Genomic DNA, 18,339 nt, shown 5'->3' on the forward strand with positions numbered 1-18,339 from the left:
AAGTCCTAACCAAATGTTACCAAATCAAATCCAGGTAACCATGGCTTAATTGGCCATGAACTGGTCTGAGAAGGCAAGGCTGGCTAGCATTCCAAAATCCAACCATTTAATTAATCATCATAACCACTAATGATGAATGATTATTTCACTAGAAGAAAAAAATCATTTCGTAACGTTACCTACGCATTCATAATAAAAACTATCTGCAGATTAAGAAAAGAAGGGAATCTTTCAATACGATGAAGGATTAAAAAAAAAAACACAGCTAATATCGCTCTTCATGGTGAAATAGAGAATGCTTTACCTCTGTGAGTGGGAAAAAGGATGTCCACAATCAGTATAGGTATTCAGCATTGTTGTCTTAGTAGTTCACAAATGGAGAGAAATGACTTAGAAGTCATAATTTTTAGAAAGGAAAAGTTAAAACTTATTCAGAGGAATATTTTCATAACCTTGGGAAAAACAAAGTATTTTTCAAGCAGGACCATCTAGGGGTGCCTGGGTGGCCCAGTCAGTTGAGCGTCCGACTCCGGCTCAGGTCGTGATCTCACAGTTTGTGAGTCGAGCCCCGTGTTGGGCTTGCTGCTGTCGGCACAGAGCCCACTTCGGATCCTCTGTCTCCACCCCCCCCGCCCCTCCCCTTCTTGCACTGTCTCTCAAAAATAAAACATTAAAAAAAATAAAGCAGGACTATCCACGAATGAAATTCCATTTGTGAAAAGGAAGAGTGAGAAACTAAAAATCACAAAATAAGAGAACGCACCCATTGTGTACTTCCACCGTAGATCGATCTATCTATTCAGCAAAGGATTCATATTAATAATATATGTGAAATACCACAAGTCAATAAACGAAAAGCATACAATTTGATTTTTTTAATGGGTAAAAGATCTCAATAGGTATTCAAGCAAAAGAACTTCCAAATGGCCAATACGTATGAAAAGATGTTTAACGTCATTCGTCGTCTGGAAACGTAAATTAAAATCATGTACACACACCAGAATGCCTGTTATTAAACCGAGAACAATGTGGGCGGCTCAGAATTCTCACATACTATTGATATGACTGTAAATTTGTACGACCACTTTTCATAACTGTTTGATAGTATCTACTACGGGTAGGTAAGTGTCTACTCTAAGACCAGCACTTGGGAGTGTAGGCATAGATACACAGAAATGAGTGCTAACATCCATCGAAAGACCTATAAAAGGATGTTCACAGCAGGTTTATTCATAATAGCCTGAATGGATACATAAATTATGGTATATTTATACAGTGGAATACCACACGACAACAAATAAAAGTGACCCATTGCCATGCCGATTTCAGAGATAATGTTGAGTTAAAAAAAAAAAAAAAGGAAAAATATGATGTGCAGAGACACAACACAGAGGCTGTGACCCTGGGGCGGGCTCAGCCATGTGCCTCTGTTCACGTGGTCACCGCCATTGCCCAGCCCTTGCTCTGCCTCTCCACTACAGGAAGAACTATGCTGTGCTTCTCGGAGAACTTATAACATTATAATTATAATATTGCAGCTTTATCATTCCAAAACATTTTCAGTAAGTTAAAACAGCATAATTCTTTTTTAGAAACAGAGGGTATTTGAGGCTTTCGGGCTGTTCCAGCAGAAGCTTGCACTTGGCTGAGGGCTGAAGTTCCTCCTCAAAATCATCCAGTTCCTGTTCTTTGGAGAGGTCCAAGAAAACCTCTTCTGGAAACGAATAGAATAGAAGGAGGCCACACGGCCTCCAGTAGCTCTGGACTGAGTGCAGTGTCTACTCACAGATGATACTTTTATATTCACGGCTGATATAAAATCACAGATCCTGGGGCACGTGGGTGGCTCAGTCAGTTGAGTGTTCAACTTGGGCTCAGGTCACGATCTCGAGGTTCGTGAGTTTGAGCCTTGTGTTGGGCTCGCTGCTCTCAGACAGTCAGTGCAGAGCTCTCCTCGGATCCTCTGACCCTCTCTTTCTGCCCCTCCCCTGCGTGCATGCTCCCCAAAATAAAACTAAATGCTTAAAAATTAATAAGTAAATAAATAAAATCACGAAGACCGACCCACCTGCTCCAGGGTGGGCTGCGAGAGGCCGTATTCCTCCAGGCTGAAGCTCTGTTTAAGTGCGGAAGGGTGGGCACGCTTTAGGAGTTCGTATATTTTAAATCTGGATGGTTGACTACATCACCTTAGGACACAAACAGAAAATACGGGCAAATCTTAAATGAGGTGAGGCGACTGACCCCATCTTTCAAAGTTGACTGTTTTTAATGTATTTGGTTTTTTTTTTTTAAGTTTATTTATTTTGAGAGAGACAGAGAGGGAGCAGGTGGGGGAGAGAAAGAGAGAGAGGGAGAGAGAGAATCCCAAGCAGGCTCCACACTGTCAGTGCAGGGCCCGACGCGGGGCTTGAACCCACGGACCCGTGAGATAGTGCCCTGAGCCGCAATCAAGAGCATGCTGATTTGCTTAGCCAACGGAGCCACCCACATACCCCGGTAGTGAGCACATCTTCTAGCTAACGGACACACGTCTGCTTAGGTCTGGGGGATGGAAGGCACTTGTGTTACGCTTGCGTGGTGCCCACTTTTTGAGATCTCTGAGGGGGGGGAAACAGCCCCAAGGTTTCCGTCCCTGCACGTGAGCCAGTGCTTAGCAGAGCTGACTCGGCAGCCAGAAGGAAGGAAGGGAGGAAACGACACAGAAAAGGGAAGTGTCGGAAGATTGCAGAGAGGGTGGCTCAGTCGGTTGAGCCTCCGACTTTGTTTCAGGTCATGATCTTGTGGTCGGTGAGTTTGAGCCCCGCGTCGGGCTCTGTGCAGAGCCTGCTTCGGATTCTGTGCCTCCCTGTCTCTGCCCCTCCCCCTCCCCCACTCACACTCTATTTTTCTCAAAAATAAACATTAAAAATAAATACATACATACATACATAAATAAGTTTATAAAAGACCGCTATGGCTATCGAAGGAACAGATAGATGGCTCTCGGGCTTTTTTTTTTTTTTTTCCCCAAAGCCATTACAACTTGCCTCTAATCGAGTTGAAAATACCCTTGGAGTTTAACAAAATAGACAGGGAAGTGCAGGTACGGTCCCTCTAGGAGCCCAGCAGATTGGAAATGTGCCGCCACACGTCCCAGGCCAAGAGTGGTCTCAGCGTCAATCTGGGGAGCGCTGTGAATGACCACATGGCCCAGAAAGTCGGGGTGCTCGGTCTGGAGAAGACAATGGTGTCACAGCGACCACAGATACTGTCCCCAGAGGTGAGAAGAGTATCTCTCTTCCCGCCGGATGGGATGCTGCCCAGTAAAGCCAATTACATCTCCAAATTTACCCTTGCATTTTGTTTTTTAACAAGGGGAAAATATGTTGTCTCTGTCCTGTGATCTCTGTCCCTCTGGCAACCCTGAGCTTTCTGATGGTTTGGCCTCATTGCCTTTTTTTCTTTTTATGTTTATTTATTTTGAGAGAGAGAGAGAGAGAGGGAGGGAGAGGGAGAGGGAGAGAGAGAAAGAGTGGGGGAGGGGCAGAGAGAGAGGGAGACACAGAATCCGAAGCAGGCTCCACGCCCTGAGCCTGGACGTGGGGCTCGAACCCATGAAACGTAAGATCATGACCTGAACCGAAGTCTGACAATTAACCGACTGAGCCACCCAGGCGCCCCTGGACTCCTCGCTTCTGATGTGGGCAGTGAAGGTGGCAAAACCCTGGTTCCTCAATGTCCTGTCAATCAAAGAAGCACCTTATCCATTTGTACCAGAAAAGCTTCTAGTAAGATTGTATATGCTCAAAGATACATGTACTAATAACAGCATTTCTTGAAAGCCAGTGAGAGATTTTATCTTTTTTTTTTTTTTTCAACGTTTATTTACTTTTGGGACAGAGAGAGACAGAGCATGAACGGGGGAGGGGCAGAGAGAGAGGGAGACACAGAATCGGAAACAGGCTCCAGGCTCTGAGCCATCAGCCCAGAGCCTGACGCGGGGCTCGAACTCCTGGACCGCGAGATCGTGACCTGGCTGAAGTCGGACGCTTAACCGACTGCGCCACCCAGGCGCCCCGAGATTTTATCTTTTATACAATTCTACTCAAGATTAAACTATAGTACGCTCCAATGGTACTGCTCATTGAAAGTTATACTTTATGAATTGTGTGGCCCGATATATAGGATTTATCATGATTTTGATAATTATTCTTAGTCTTGTCCTGGATAAGCCCCAATCCCTCTTAATTTACTTACAGGGAAAAAAGAGTTACTAAGTATTCCCATTGAGTGACTAATATTTGTGTCTTTCAAGTAAGAATTTTTCTATTTATTCAGCAATCAATTGTCCAAATTGCTGTAAGCATCTAATGAGTGGCAACATTTTTACATTTTATTTTAATTTTAAGTTCTATTATTTTAATGTTTTTTGTTTATTTTTGAGAGAGACAGAGACAGAGGGAGAGACAGAACATGAGTGGGGGAGGGGCAGAGCGAGAAGGGGAGACACAGAATCCGAAGCAGGCTCCAGGCCCTGAGCTGTCAGCACAGAGCCCGACGCCGGGCTCGAACTCACAAGCCGTGAGATCATGCCCTGAGCCAAAGTCAGACGCTCAACCGACTAAGCCACCCAGGTGCCCGAGTGGCAACATTGTTTTAGAGTGTCATATCTTATAAACTTATCCTGGGTGTTGTTAGATTATGTATTATTTATCTCATCCATCCACCTGTCCTGCACTTGGTTTGTGTCTCCAGTTAACATTCTAATGGATGTGCTTTTACTGGCTCTGTTGTGTCCTAATAACCCTAAAAGCTCACCTGGAAAAAATATATTAATGATAATGGAAAGATTAGAAGTCTCAGTATGTGGCAAGAGCTATGTTACATGCTTTATATATAGTATCTCATTTAGTTCTCAAGCTGAGAAGTGTAATTATGATCTCCTCTCTCTCTCCCTTTCTCTCTTTATTCTTTCTTTTTCTTTCTTTCTTTCTTTCTTTCTTTCTTTCTTTCTTTCTTTCTTTCTTTCTTTCTTTCTTTCTTTCTTTCTTTCTTTCTTTCTTTCTTTCTTTCTTTCTTTCTTTCTTTCTTTCTTTCCTAATAACCCTAAAGGCTCTCCTGGAAAAAAATATATTGATAATTTAAAGATTACAAGTCTCAGTATGTGGCAAATGCTGTTACATGCTTTATATATACTATCTCATATAGTTGTCAAGCTGAGAGGTAAGATTCCGATCCTTCCTTCTTTTCTCTCTCTCTCTCTCCTTCTTTCTTTCCTTATTTACTACTTATTTTAAGTAGGCTTCATGCCCAGCATGGAGCCCAATGCGGGGCTCAACCTCACAACCCCAAGATCAAGAGTCAGATGCTTAACAAACTAAGTCACCCAGGCGCCCGTATGATCCCTTCTTTACAGATTCGGGGACAGAAGCTCTCAGGGTTAGGATTACTTTCCCAAGTTTGCACACTTGGGGAATGACAGCCACATTTGCAAAGCCAGCTTTGTTGAACGGAGGAAGGCAGAAGTCAGCAAAATAGGCTCTTTCTTCTTGTAACGGGTGGTCAACATTTCAGCACGTACTCGCAAGGGCTCAAGGCAATTTCCTCCTGAACAGTGCTAAGAAGAAAACCACAGGCCCCACATAGTGCCCCTTAGGGCATGTACAGAAAACCAGGCTTTTTCTCTTAATTAATTTTTAAATTTAAATCCGAGTTAACGTATAGCGTAATCACGATTTCAGGAATAGAATTCAGCGATTCATCACTTACTCGCAACACCCAGGGCTCAGCCCAACAAGTGCCCTCCCGAATGCCCATCCCCCATTTAGCTCATCCCTCCCCCCCACCCACCCCCACCTCCCCTCCAGCAGCCCTCATTTTGTTCTCTGTATTTAAGAGTCTCTGATGGTTTGTCTCCCAGTAAACCAGACTTAATCCATAACCTACCTGCAGTTTCAACTTCCCCGGAATGTAACCTTTAAGCAGTCAACGTAGAATTTCTTGGCCAGGGCTCGGAAATTTACTGACAGGCCCCTTCCCCTCTCCTTAAGAGGGCAGCCTCTCCTCAGCAAGGCATTCCTTGCTACTAAATTCCTTTGTTTTTTTCTTCCTTCCTTCCTTCTTTTCTTTCTTTTCTTGATGTCCCCTCTCTGCCTTTGAAAGCTTTCTTTCTTTTAGCTCAGCAGAAGGCTCCTTCCCCCCCCCCCCCACTTGTTCGATGATTCCAATTCACGAATTGTTTAATAAGGCCAATTAGACTTTCACATTTACCCACTGAATTTAGTTTTTTAACGCCAGTACTGACCATTAGGGAGTCAATTGCGTTAGTGAAGTCGAAAGGCTGTGGTTTCCATGGTTTCTTTTAAAAGAAAGCTTGTGGTTTTGGCGTCCAGGGTAACTAGGTCCCTAGTGGAGGAGACAGTGTTCCCTGGAAAAGAAACAGTCGGTGACAGGCTTGCACATTACAGGAGAGATCGCAGTAGCTTCTGAGAGCGTGGAGCTCTTTGTTCAAGGACCTTAACTCGCAGAGGAAATTTCTAGCCAAAAGTGGAAGCGACAAGAAATATCTTCCGGTGCTGGAAAATGTTCTGGTCGGTATGCTCCTTTGCAGGCAGCCGGCAAGAATGACCAGTGTCCGCAAATGACAAGCACATCGTACGAAGGGGTGATTTTTAGGGACGTGCTCTGAAAAAACACAACATATATGTGTTTTAGAAATTAAGTCACTTTGTCCTTAGCCCTAACTCTGTGTGTTCACTAGCTGCCTTCAGTTATATCGTCTATAAGCCCCATAACCTCATCACTGTCCAGTGAGGTGATTTTGAACCCCCAGAGCTTCCCCCACACCTGCGTGAAAACATAGTGCGAGATAATTGTTCTCACTTGTTAAAAAAGTTTGGAAAACTCATCTAAACTTTCACTTTTATAAAATTTCTTATTCTTTTAGAGTTTAATGACATTTTATTCCAAAATGATACATATTCATAATTTTGAAAATATTTTTATGTTTAAAAAAGGGACATTAACCTTGCTTTCTCACCTCAAAGCTAAGCTCCTTGATTGGCGGGTGGGAAGAACTACTTTAAAAACACCAAAGTAGGGGCACCTGGGTGGCTCAGTCAGCTGTGCCTCGGACTTTGGCTCAGGTCACGGTCTCACGGTCCATGAGTTCGAGCCCTGCGTTGAGCTCTGTGCTGACAGCTTAGAGCCTGGAACCTGCTTCGGATTCTGTGTCTCCCTCTCTCTCTCTGCCCGTCCCCTGCTCACGCTCTGTCTCTCTCAAAAATAAACGTTAAAAAAAATTTTTTTTTTAAACGCAAAAATTAAAAACAGCTGATGGAAGCTTTTCTTAAGAAACAAAGTATAACAAAGACTATCTTTCCCGCTGGGCTCTGTAATTGTTTCTCTTACTGTGCCTTATCCTGAAGAACATTTTTTTTTTAATTTTTCTTTCAACGTTTATTTATTTTTGGGACAGAGAGAGACAGAGCATGAACGGGGGAGGGGCAGAGAGAGAGGGAGACACAGAATCGGAAACAGGCTCCAGGCTCCGAGCCATCAGCCCAGAGCCCGACGCGGGGCTTGAACTCACGGACCGCGAGATCGTGACCTGGCTGAAGTCGGACGCCCAACCGACTGCGCCACCCAGGTGCCCCTGAAGAACGTTTTTAAGAGAATTCAGGTGCCAGGCAAATGATGGTATCTTTCTGAGAACAATCATCCAGAGCTTAAAGGAAAATAATCCCGTGTTCTAAACATAGATGCCACAAGCAGTTTAAAATCCAAAAACCGTGGCAGCTTTTTCCACAACAAAGGAAAAATCCACCCAGGACCCAGTTTTGAGTCAACCTTTTATGAATGGGGTTTGCCCGATTCACCTTGTTTTCTTGGATACCACAGCAGATGACTGAGCCAACAGGTGGGCGGGTCTGCTTCTTGAAATCACCCCTGCAGCAGAGATATCCATGGGCCAGAAATAGCCACCTGGGATTCTTTTGTGAGGAAGAATAATCTCGTTTGTTTGAGCCATTCTACTCTCCTGGGTTGATCCGATATCGCAGCCAAACTTGTCCTCATATACCTTTCCACATCTTCCAAATCTTAACATCTCAGAAAGCTTCTTCGACAAGAAAAATCTTAGCAACATTTCAGTAATGAATCATCTCATTCCTTCAGTGTTTAATCCTGACATTTTGGAATGTTCCTTCACACCTGTAACTTGTTCTATCAAAGCCTGACATGACTTACTTGTCTTTGTCATCTTGTACAAGAAAGCAGCTCCAACATACCTTAACTCTTTGTGGAAGTTCCAATCACCGTCATCCGTGCTACTGCTGCATGGAATTTGAGTCCCACCTTTTCTGTTTATAATACACAAGAGGAGATGGCTTGTTAAAATCAGAAGCTGAGTTGGTGCGTGAATGGATGTCACCGGTGGCCATGGGAAGGCCATGATATACCTGAGGGAATGGGAAGTCTCCCCCTGAAATTGAGATTTAGACACATTTTAGCTGGATTCAAAACCCAAGACCTGTTGATCTGTCTCCTGAAGCTTCCTGTCTTTGATCATCTGGGAGAATCACAATGGCGTGGTTATAAAGTGAGTGGTTATAATCTGAGTCTGGAAGGCATACTAAAGATAATCGAGTTGAGCATGCTTGGGCAGGAGAAACTGGATGTGGGGAGAAATGTTATTTACTATTTTGGAGTCTTGGTTAGTAGCAAGACTGGGGACGAAGGTATGATATGAGCCAGACTAAGGTATGTATGCTCCTTTATAATCTTCCTTGATGAGGGGTGCTTTTTGCTATAGACACCGTCCTCAAGCACTGTATGTCATACACTTAGGCGATACTACTCAAGGTCAAAATAGCAAAGGATGTGAGAGTATGCTTTAGAATCTTTTATAGATTTAACATTTCTACAACCTCTCATAACATGTTTTGGTATTTCGGAAAGTATTGATCTGTAGTCAGTTTCAATTACTGCCTTTGAGTGGATTGTCTTAGGTATCTCGTGGCAGTAGAGTAATGACACCACAGCAACAGCTTTGACCTGCAGCACATGTGACTCCAGAGGCGTTCTTAAAATTCCCTATGGTCTCGATCTTCCTTCGGGTAGAAGTGGGACATATTTTCTATTTCTTCGTTATCTTACTGTTCATAAACGTAGCACGTGTTTAGTTGGGCATTAAGAATACCAGTCTTCTGGGGCGCCTGGGTGGCTCAATCAGTTAAGTGCCCAATTCTTGATTTTGGCTCAGGTCATGATCTCACAGTCATGAGATTGAGCCCCACATCAGGCTCTGCACTGAACATGGGGCCTGCTTCGGGTTCTCTCTCCTTCTCCTTTTGCGTCCCCCCCCCCCATGGCGTGCTCTCTATCTCTCAAAAAAAAAAATATATATATATATATAGGGTATCAGTCTTCTAATCAGGAACATAGAACACCTTAGAGTATTGAGAAAGATTTTAAATTCGAGTAATAGATCCAAATTTTAATCAAAGTCCTGTTTGAGAAACATGTACACATGAGGAGTTTTTACAAGATTTTAGGGTCTATTTTTTCAACGTTAAAACAACATGAAAATATGCAATTTTCTTACATGTCTGGAATGCCCAAGAATATTGAGTCTACAGTATGTTGAGGGACATAAGCGGAATGAGTATACACACTGTTCTCTTGCATTTGGTGAGCAAGGTAACTGATTTTCTCTGGCAGTGCTCAGTCTCCCAGAAGGAAGCTCATGGGTCCAGGTTTGGGAGTTTAGAACGGGTGTGGGTAGGAGATCATGGTTGTAAGGGAAAACTGCCCAATGAACGTGATTCAAATGATAAAGAAAGGGGTGGGTGGAAGGCAGGTCAAAGTATGGGCGGGCCTTGAAACCAAACATTATCTTATGATCATCCAAATAAATGACCTAGAGAATTTCTAGGACAGAGTTTGAAAATAGTGAGAAAATAAGCAAATATAGAACAAGGTGTTCAAGCAAAGTGATAGATAGCACCTGAGTTCCAATAGCTGGAAATGAATGACGAGAAGGACAATAGAAACTCTGCCTTAAGGGACAGGAATATTTTTTTTGCTTACTTTTTCCTTCTTTTTGGGGACAGTCTTTGTCACTTTTCCAGCTCATTCTTTTCGGAACTCAACATCACAAGCCAATGGGTTCCACCTTAAAATTTTGTTTGGTATCAAGGGTTTTCAACTTCTTCACTCGGTTTTGTCAGTTTGTGAAAACTGGGCAATGTAGTTCAAGATCAGCACGAACTACGCAGAAGAGACCGAACATCCAAAGTAGTCCATAAAGAAGAATTTTCTTGTAGCCAAACAGGTTACAATATAGTTGGTGTCCATTAGTGAGAGAAGAGCTGCAAACCAGAATTCAACCTACCGGTACAATCCTATATTCCATTATATAGAATTAGTGATATAAACAGTGAGTTTTCATCCTATCATGCATTTTCAAAAAGCTAAGTCTATAAAAGTTTATGATGACCAACGATCAAATTCTCTGAATGCTCTATAAGCAAGCCATGTAATCTGTCACTTCCTACGTTTATAAAATAAGCAAATGATGGTAGGATCTCTGAGGTCATGTTCGGCTCCGAATTTTACTGTTAATTTGCCCTGATGGTTAAAATGTGCTTTTAAACCCCAGGCGAGGAGTCAGTGCTCAGTAAGGATATCTTTCCATATATGGTGATGTGTCTGCCTCAAAATTTACCTTTCCTATCAAGATACCACTCAAAGGAAAGGCTTTCCATCTATACCTGGGGAAGCATATTAAAAAATACACCAAACCGGGGGCACCTCAGTGGCTCAGTTAAGCATCCGACTCTTAATTTCGGCTCAGGTCATGATCTCATGGTTCATGAGTTCGAGCCCTGCTTTGGGCTCTGCGCTGACCGTGTGGAGCCTGCTTGGGATTCTCTCTCCCCCTCTCTCTCTGCCCCTTCTTCTCTCTGTCTCTGTCTCTCACTCAAAATAAATAAATAAACTTAAAAAAAATAAATTAAAATACACCAAACAGAGGAATCTCATTTAGTTTTCAGTATTTTTTGCCATGCTTGCGTTTTCAGAGGCTGCACTGATTCAGGACATACCAGGGTGCTGAGTTCTTTATTTTCCCTCCCTGAAATAGTTTACAGACCTTGGTGCAACACAGCACTGAAGCTTGTGCTCTCTAAAAAGTTCAAAGAGACGTGAATTTCAAACAGAAGCTACACCAAGGCCCACACATTTTAAAATGTGTTACTGACCATTTTTAATGCTGATTTTCTAGATGTCTGCAAAAAGGACAATTTTTGCAGGTTAGTCCCGAGTATTCAATGCAAGAAACCACACCCCCCAAATGAAAAAGACTGTTTTTCATTCATTCTTTACTTCATTCCAAGATGATAAAATTACCAAGCCGTTGGTTTAAAGGCGTACAACTGTAATGCGATGGGGTGATCTGGGCCACGCCTGGAGAAGTTTTTGACTGTTATATTGAGGTGAAGACCGCTATTGGCATCTAGTGGGTGGAGGTCAGGATTGCCATAGAATATTCTATAATACATAGGACAGCCCCTCTGTCCTCCCTCCCCCCAACAAAGAATTATCTGGCATACAATGTGAGAAACGCACATCTAGTATGAGAAAAATGAACCCGATGTCATTAAAATTATTTATTGGGGCTCCTGGGTAGCTCAGTCAGTTGAGTGTCTGGCTTCGGCTCAGGTCATGATCCCACAGTTTGTGGGTTCGAGCCCCGTGTCGGGCTCTGTGCTACCAGCTCGGAGCCCGGAGCCTGCTTCTGACTCTGTGTCTCCCTCTCCCTCTGCCCCTCCCCTGCTCACACTCTGTCTCTGTCTCTCAAAAATAAATAAATGTTAAAAAATGTTTTTTTTAATTATTTATTCACAATCCCTGTAGTGGTTCACTTATTAAGCCCTTGGAATAAATTATTCTTACTTTCTACTTCAAATACTGCGAACATTCACTCAATATAACTTTGTTATATTTAACATCTAAGTTAGGTCATCCTTCCTGCTTTTTATAATATGGGGAAGGGTAGACTGATCCCAAGGCATCATATCTTGGGTTGGAAGCTACTGTTGTTTGGCTATACTTTGAGGATGGTGTGGCCCAAATGTGTTGAGAGTGAAGACGGGGTCACCCTTGCAGGATCTTGATCCAGGCAAAGACTGGGGACACGCAGCTTAGACGAGTTCAAGGTCTTTGGCAATTGCATCAGTGTCCTGATCAAGAAATATTTACTCCAGGTTTTTGTCCCCACCCCTTTCCTGGCACGATCTGTGTTAGTGAACATATAAGTGACTATCTGTTGTAACAAACAACCCGATAAACTCATTAATCTTGGTAGCACAATACCAGAAAGTATTTTGTAGTGGTTCCATTTTTTGGTTTTGTTTTAGACTTTGTGGTGTGTGTTTCATGGCTCGGTCCTGTGCAGTCTAGATGGTTCTGTAGGCAGCTCATCTCCAAATGCTAACTCCCAAGATAGTTTCCAGAAAATGTGGTTTCTGGCGACATCTTTCTTCTTGGCTTGCAAACAGCCACCCCGCCGTGTCTTCATGTAATCTTTTCCCTGTGAGTGCACAGAGATATGGTGTCTCTTCCCCTTCTTATAAAGATACCAGTGCTATTGGATTGAGGCCCCAATCTTATGACCTCACTGAACCTTAATTATCTCCGTAAAGGTCCTATCTCCAAATACAGTCACACAGTTCAGAGCGTTAGCATATGAATTTTGGGGAAACACAATTCAGTCGGTAACAGCTGGCAACAATAATTGTAACAGTAACAACAAAACACTCAAGTAAGAGTATACAAGTATATTGCATTGATTTTAAGCTGTCTACAGGGTCACCAGTTAGAGAGGTCGTAACGTACATCAACACGAGAAATTAAGATCGGCATGAGGATAGACGCTTGCGTCATAAAAAAAAAAATGCAAAATCAGAAATATGTTTCAAGATTGTATGTAAGACATGTAATTTTTAAACTTTCGTCAACTTGATTATTGAAGTTCCTACTGAAATTACTTAATAGGTTTCAAATTTCCTGTACGGTCACAACAGACAAAATATAGACTATGCAATAGAAAAAAATGACAGAAAAGGAAAATGCAGGTATTAAAAACCAACAACAACGACAACAACAACAAAAAAATCAACTGAATTACCGAAAGCGAATACTTGTGATAAACACCGGGTGCCGTATGCAAGTGTTGAATCACTATATTGTGCACCTGAAACTGCTATTACACTGTATGTTTAACTAACTGGAATTGAAATAATTTTTTTTTTTAAAGCAAATACTGTGCTGTTGAATAATCACTGCCTCCCTTTTCCCCAAAATCAGGATTAGGTCTTACTTTGTACTTATGTACTGCATTCAAAAGCATAAGAAGATAGTCAGTATTTTGATGTTTGAAGACAGAAAATAAAACTATCTCTGTCTCATCCTCAGAAACCCAAACATTCTATAATAAATGCATTTTTAGTTGACCACCCTGTGAAATGTGGGATTTCGTTGCTGGTATAGAAGCCGCGTGGTCTGGTTTCACGACTGTTCTCACTGACTTGGCTCCTTAGTCCCACTATATGTAATATTATTGAGAAAAATGGTGGCATGAGTTTCAAAAGCAATTTTATATCATGTCTGAGATAAGATATATTAATGATATAAAATATTATCTTTCAAACGAGGCAGAAGCTTAAAGAGCAACATAGGGTATTTGGCACATCAAGGGTCCTCCTGGGGGAGGAGCTTCCATCTAACTGAGGGGTCAAGTTCTTCGTCAAAGTCATCCAGCTCCTGCTCCTTGGAGAGCTCCAGGAACACCTGAGAGGGGCAAGAAATGAAGAGACGGGGAGGTCACGCTGCCTCCCGCAGCTCCGAGCGAGTTCAAAGCACGGGCACAGCTTGTACGCTTCTGTCCCACAGATGGAACAAAGTCCCTAAAACGGACCCACCTGCTCCAGGGTGGACTGCGAGAGGCTGTACTCCTCCAGGTCGAAGCTCTGTTTAACTGCAGAAAGATGGGTGCACATGAGGGGTTCACATCCTTTTTATCTGGAGAGTTTTACCAAGCTATGTACAAAAATGTACATGCAAATAGATTTTAAAATCTAAAATATAAGGTAATAGATATTCTCGGACTAAATATGGAAAGGCATGTGCTTGCTTCGGAAGCACGTATACTGAACACGGAGAGGCAGATTCACCCTATGGTCTTGTAACAAGCTGGAAATACTCTCCCATTGTCTTAGAGTTTCGGCAGGGCCACACAAGACTGGAACACAACGTAAGGGGCTCCAGGTCGCCTATGCAGGGTAAGCGAAGAGATGGTTCCCTTTGGGCTAGAACACTACCATGTGCCCCTCTATGTCTGCCTTCCCTCTTCTTTACTCTGATCTTTGTTCCACAGGCTGACTTAAGAGGCTTTTTCTGGTGTTTTCCACCAGTGGCAGTTCATGAGGAGGGACAGAGGAGAGGGGGGCTCAAGGCCTTTATTCCTTCCTTCACTCCCTCCCTCACATCAACTTTGTGCCTTGATTGAAAGTCCCTGCTTCCCACCAGGTGGAAGTTCTACGTGATTCTACTCCTGGGTTCCAGCCACTGCTCCCTCTCTTGGTCTCTTCGGACCTAAGAATGGCAACATTTTTCCCGTTTCTAGCCTTGGGTACTTACGCTGAGCCTTGCCCCTTTGCAAATGGTCCCTTCATAGACCAAACTTTGTCTAATTCCCTTTTTTTTTTTTTTTTTTTTTACCATCTGTTATCCGTGCAGACTGTGATTAAGACCTCAAACGAGCAGACACGTAAAAGGAAGAAAATAATGAACAGAGGTAAGACTAGAAAGCAAAGGTTTCTTGTGGACAGTTACCGGATGTGGACAGAGAATGCGGTAGGATCAGCTTGCAATCTGGGCACGTGGGGTTGGGTCCTTGACTCATGTCTGGGAACATGCAAAGGATTGTGGACGGTGATGGCCCTGCACTTTCAGAGTGTGGAGAGGCAAAGGTGGTGCATCCCATGGGGGGTACCCCAAGAGACCTCTTGGAAGGGTAAGGGGATACCAAGAAGTGGCCCAGAGGCTGCAAGACACCCAGAGACCAAGAGGAGAAGGCATCGCCCACTCCAGAATGGAAGCTGTAGTCAGAGGTGGCAGACCGGAGGGGAGAGGGAGTCTTGAAGGAACCCACAAAAGCACCCCGTGAAAGGACCAGTGATTGATCATCTCTGCACAGGAGGCCTTGGTACCATTGTACAGCTCAAGGGGACTTAGATTAAGCAAAGCTTAATCTAATCAAGCATTGCTGTCATGTTATTTCTTCTTCCCTCCCCTTACACTCCACACTGGAGAGGCTTAAAACATCAGCTTATGAGCAGAGGAGGGAAAAGTATAAGAAGGGAGTTAAGACCAACCATCCTACCTCCCTAGCTTCGGGTCTCCAAATGTTAAGCAGCTCCAACCTGGAGTGGGCATGGGAGGCTGGAGTATTGCAGTCTGCAAAACCCCAGAGTGATCTGATGGTGTGGGAGAATGAGTGTGTGTAGCACAACAGAGGAATGGTCATGGGCATGCATTGTGCTTGTACACTATCGGGCCCACCTCATTCAATTCATGTATCGCAGCTGAGAATGTGACTGTGTGTAACTTCACATGCGGAGAGAAAAAAAAAATGCTAACTTACATTTCCATGACACAGGGGAGCGGGAAACTGTGATAAAAAGTTGGGTTTTTCCTCCAAGTGAGAACTTTATTGTTAGCAAATTAAACACGGCAGAAGGAACTCGAGGTGGGAGGGAACATTTTTAAAAGCAGAAACATTAGAAGGCTCTTAAGAAAAGGCTCCATTGTACTCCAGGGAGGCGGCGTTCCTGGAACATCCCCCTCCCTGCCCCTAATTGGTTATGAAACACTTCATGTTGGTTTGAGTCTGTTGTGGGATTCCCTCCCACTGGAATGATGCAAAATTGATCGTTAGGCCAAAATGGCCCATTGTGAAAATGGATACATAGACCCTAGAGCAAGGGTGACCGGCAGAAGGAGAAAGTGAAGAGAAAAGCTATCTGGGGCGATCCTCACCTTGTGCCAAGGAGAAACATTTCTCTAAGAACTAGAATCCTGGGGCTTCTAATGATGGACAGGGGACAAGAAAGCACAGATCAAGAAGAGGGGGAGGGTGTTCAGCTTTTTATCAGATTTCGTATACTGGCGTGATAGGCAAACACCGAGCCCATGGTAGATCAAAGCAGTGTATAAAGATCACCATCCAAGAGTCTAGAAAAGAATTATGGCTTAGCCCATATCAACAGAGAGGAACCTCCTTACCAACATCTAGTGCTGTTTAAGAGTACATACAGACAAAAACAATCATATAGTGTTTGTTTGTATTTTTTGGTAAGAATTTGTGGACACTCCAGCCCCAAATGCCAATGATCTCTTCCCTCTAGAGCCTCATTCAATTAGGAGGGGATTTCTCAACCTTGGCACTAATGATATCTCAGTGTGATCATTCTTTGCAATGGGAGGGGCTGACCTGTGTGCATTACAGGATGTTTAACATCATCCCTGGCCTTGACCTGGGGGCGACCTACCAGTCACACCCTTCAACTCCACCCCCAGTTGTGACAGCCAAAGATATCCACAGACATTGCCAACTCACTCGTGGGTGAGAACCACTGGATTAAAAGTCTTAATCCTTTATTTATGGTATGGCAGTATGACTTCATGTCCGTGTAACTCTATGCTGGTTTTACACGAGATTTGAATTTCTCTGTTTTCCCGAGTCCTATCTCTCAATAGTCACTCTTACCGATCTCTAATTTGAAGAAAGCCTGTGATAAGGGTCGCACATCCTCAACAGGCAGCCTATAGACCATCAGTGAGGAGTACCTGTGAGAAAGGGAGAGTGAGGTTGAGATTCAGGTTTCAAGAAGATAACCATGGACGAACGCATGTGGAAAAGGCAGCAACAATGCCGTCACCAATTTTGTATGCATCTGCAGGTGGACGCAGCCATCATGTGGCTGCTTTTTAATCAACAAGAAGTCACTTTACTAAAGCAGAAGCATGAGGCGGCTCTTACAATAAGGGTCCCTTTTCCTCTTGGGGGGGATTGGGAGACAGAAAGGAGGAAACCGGCAACATCTACACCTCAAGAAGGGAAGGAGCAGGATTACATATCATCCCTCTTCGTGAGAAGAGAATCACGTTTAAGTAAAAAGGACTTCGTTCACCTCCAGGCTCCACTGTTAGGATTTGGCCTTATCTCACCTACCTGAGCCTCAAACGCCATTACTGATAATAACAAAAATGTTAAGAGCCACCACTCACCGAGCTTTGGCTGATGTCTAGTACTGGGCATGGGCTTTGTACATTAATGCATTTAATGGGGATGGTTTTACCCTCTAGAAAGGATCATGATGACCTAGGTCCTCGCGTGCATTGGGACCCGGCACGTGACAGAACCACCAGGAACATATGTGAATTCCCTTACAACAGTCAGCTTCCAAATCAGCACATTGTTCCCTTATTTCTTTGCTGGGGTATCCTTTGGAATTGGACCTTTCTCTAATAATTAAAGTACTCGCAATGACCATAGAGTTAAAAAAAAAAAAAAAAGATCAAGGAAAGCTTTTGTTTCTCTTCGCCATAATAAAAAAACACAACATATAGAAATAGAAAACGGAAAAACAAAACGATGAAACAAACTAACACCTATGTTTACCTTTCCTGCCGAGCAGCCTGGGGGAAAAGCCTCAGAATTTCACAGTGGAGGGGCTTCACTTGGGTGGGCGTCTTCACCTTCATCTCTAGCAGATAATCCTTGCCAAATTTGCTTTTCAGATGTTGTATGGAACCGATACATCTGGAGGTTGGAGGAAGACAAAGTCACGCAAGAGAAGAAGATGAATCTATTGCCGGTGAATTTTAGCCTCGGGAGGCCAGAGCCATGCAGAGGGGGAGCAGGCAGCCACTCCCGCCCCTGTATGGGGATAACCCGGTGCAGGGAAATGTGCTTTGCTCAGGTCCCACTGGAGACCAAGTGTGGGTATGGACGGCCACCCACCTCAGCCTTCCAGACACCATGATGGCCACGCGGTCACACACGGCCTCAGCTTCTGCCATGTAATGCGTGGTCAGGAGGGCGCCTCTCTCCGTGTTCCTAAAGGTGGCCCGGATCACCTGCCTAAAGTTAGGTCAAGGGGCATGTTACCTAGTGGAAATGCTCAGGGCAAGACAAAAGACTTGTAAATGCACCTCCATTGGCACCCATGAAGCAACTAGTGAATTCAGATTAGCAAGGAGTTTCGGAGGGACAACAGTCATGTAAATAAC

At 43.6% G+C, this 18,339-nt stretch overlaps 2 protein-coding genes across 7 annotated transcripts in view; both read right to left on the reverse strand.

Moving 5' to 3' along the window:
- The window catches only part of ABCA8 (ATP binding cassette subfamily A member 8), a 95,664-nt gene extending 89,061 nt beyond the window's left edge, over window positions 1-6,603 (reverse strand). For 3 of the 4 annotated variants that reach the window (XM_045044132.1, XM_045044134.1, XM_019818155.3), the window contains exons 1-2: window positions 5,929-6,159; window positions 2,069-2,189 (exon numbers count right to left, since the gene is read on the reverse strand). The gene's annotated coding sequence lies outside the window, so the exon portion shown is untranslated. Of the gene's footprint in view, window positions 1-2,068; window positions 2,190-5,928; window positions 6,160-6,286 lie in introns of those variants that run through there. The other variant, XM_045044130.1, reaches the window with a different exon arrangement.
- A 6,203-nt stretch (window positions 6,604-12,806) lies between these two features.
- The window catches only part of ABCA9 (ATP binding cassette subfamily A member 9), a 62,615-nt gene continuing 57,082 nt past the window's right edge, over window positions 12,807-18,339 (reverse strand). For all 3 annotated transcript variants that reach the window (XM_003997105.5, XM_019818161.3, XM_019818164.2), the window contains 5 exons: window positions 18,071-18,190; window positions 17,729-17,869; window positions 16,814-16,893; window positions 13,965-14,020; window positions 12,807-13,833 (listed from right to left, as the gene is read on the reverse strand). In XM_003997105.5, coding sequence (XP_003997154.2) covers window positions 13,735-13,833; window positions 13,965-14,020; window positions 16,814-16,893; window positions 17,729-17,869; window positions 18,071-18,190 — 496 coding nt within the window. In that variant the 3' untranslated portion in view covers window positions 12,807-13,734. The remainder of the gene's footprint in view (window positions 13,834-13,964; window positions 14,021-16,813; window positions 16,894-17,728; window positions 17,870-18,070; window positions 18,191-18,339) is intronic.

This window comes from Felis catus, chromosome E1 (genome assembly GCF_018350175.1).
Source record: "Felis catus isolate Fca126 chromosome E1, F.catus_Fca126_mat1.0, whole genome shotgun sequence".
NCBI lineage: Eukaryota > Metazoa > Chordata > Mammalia > Carnivora > Felidae > Felis > Felis catus.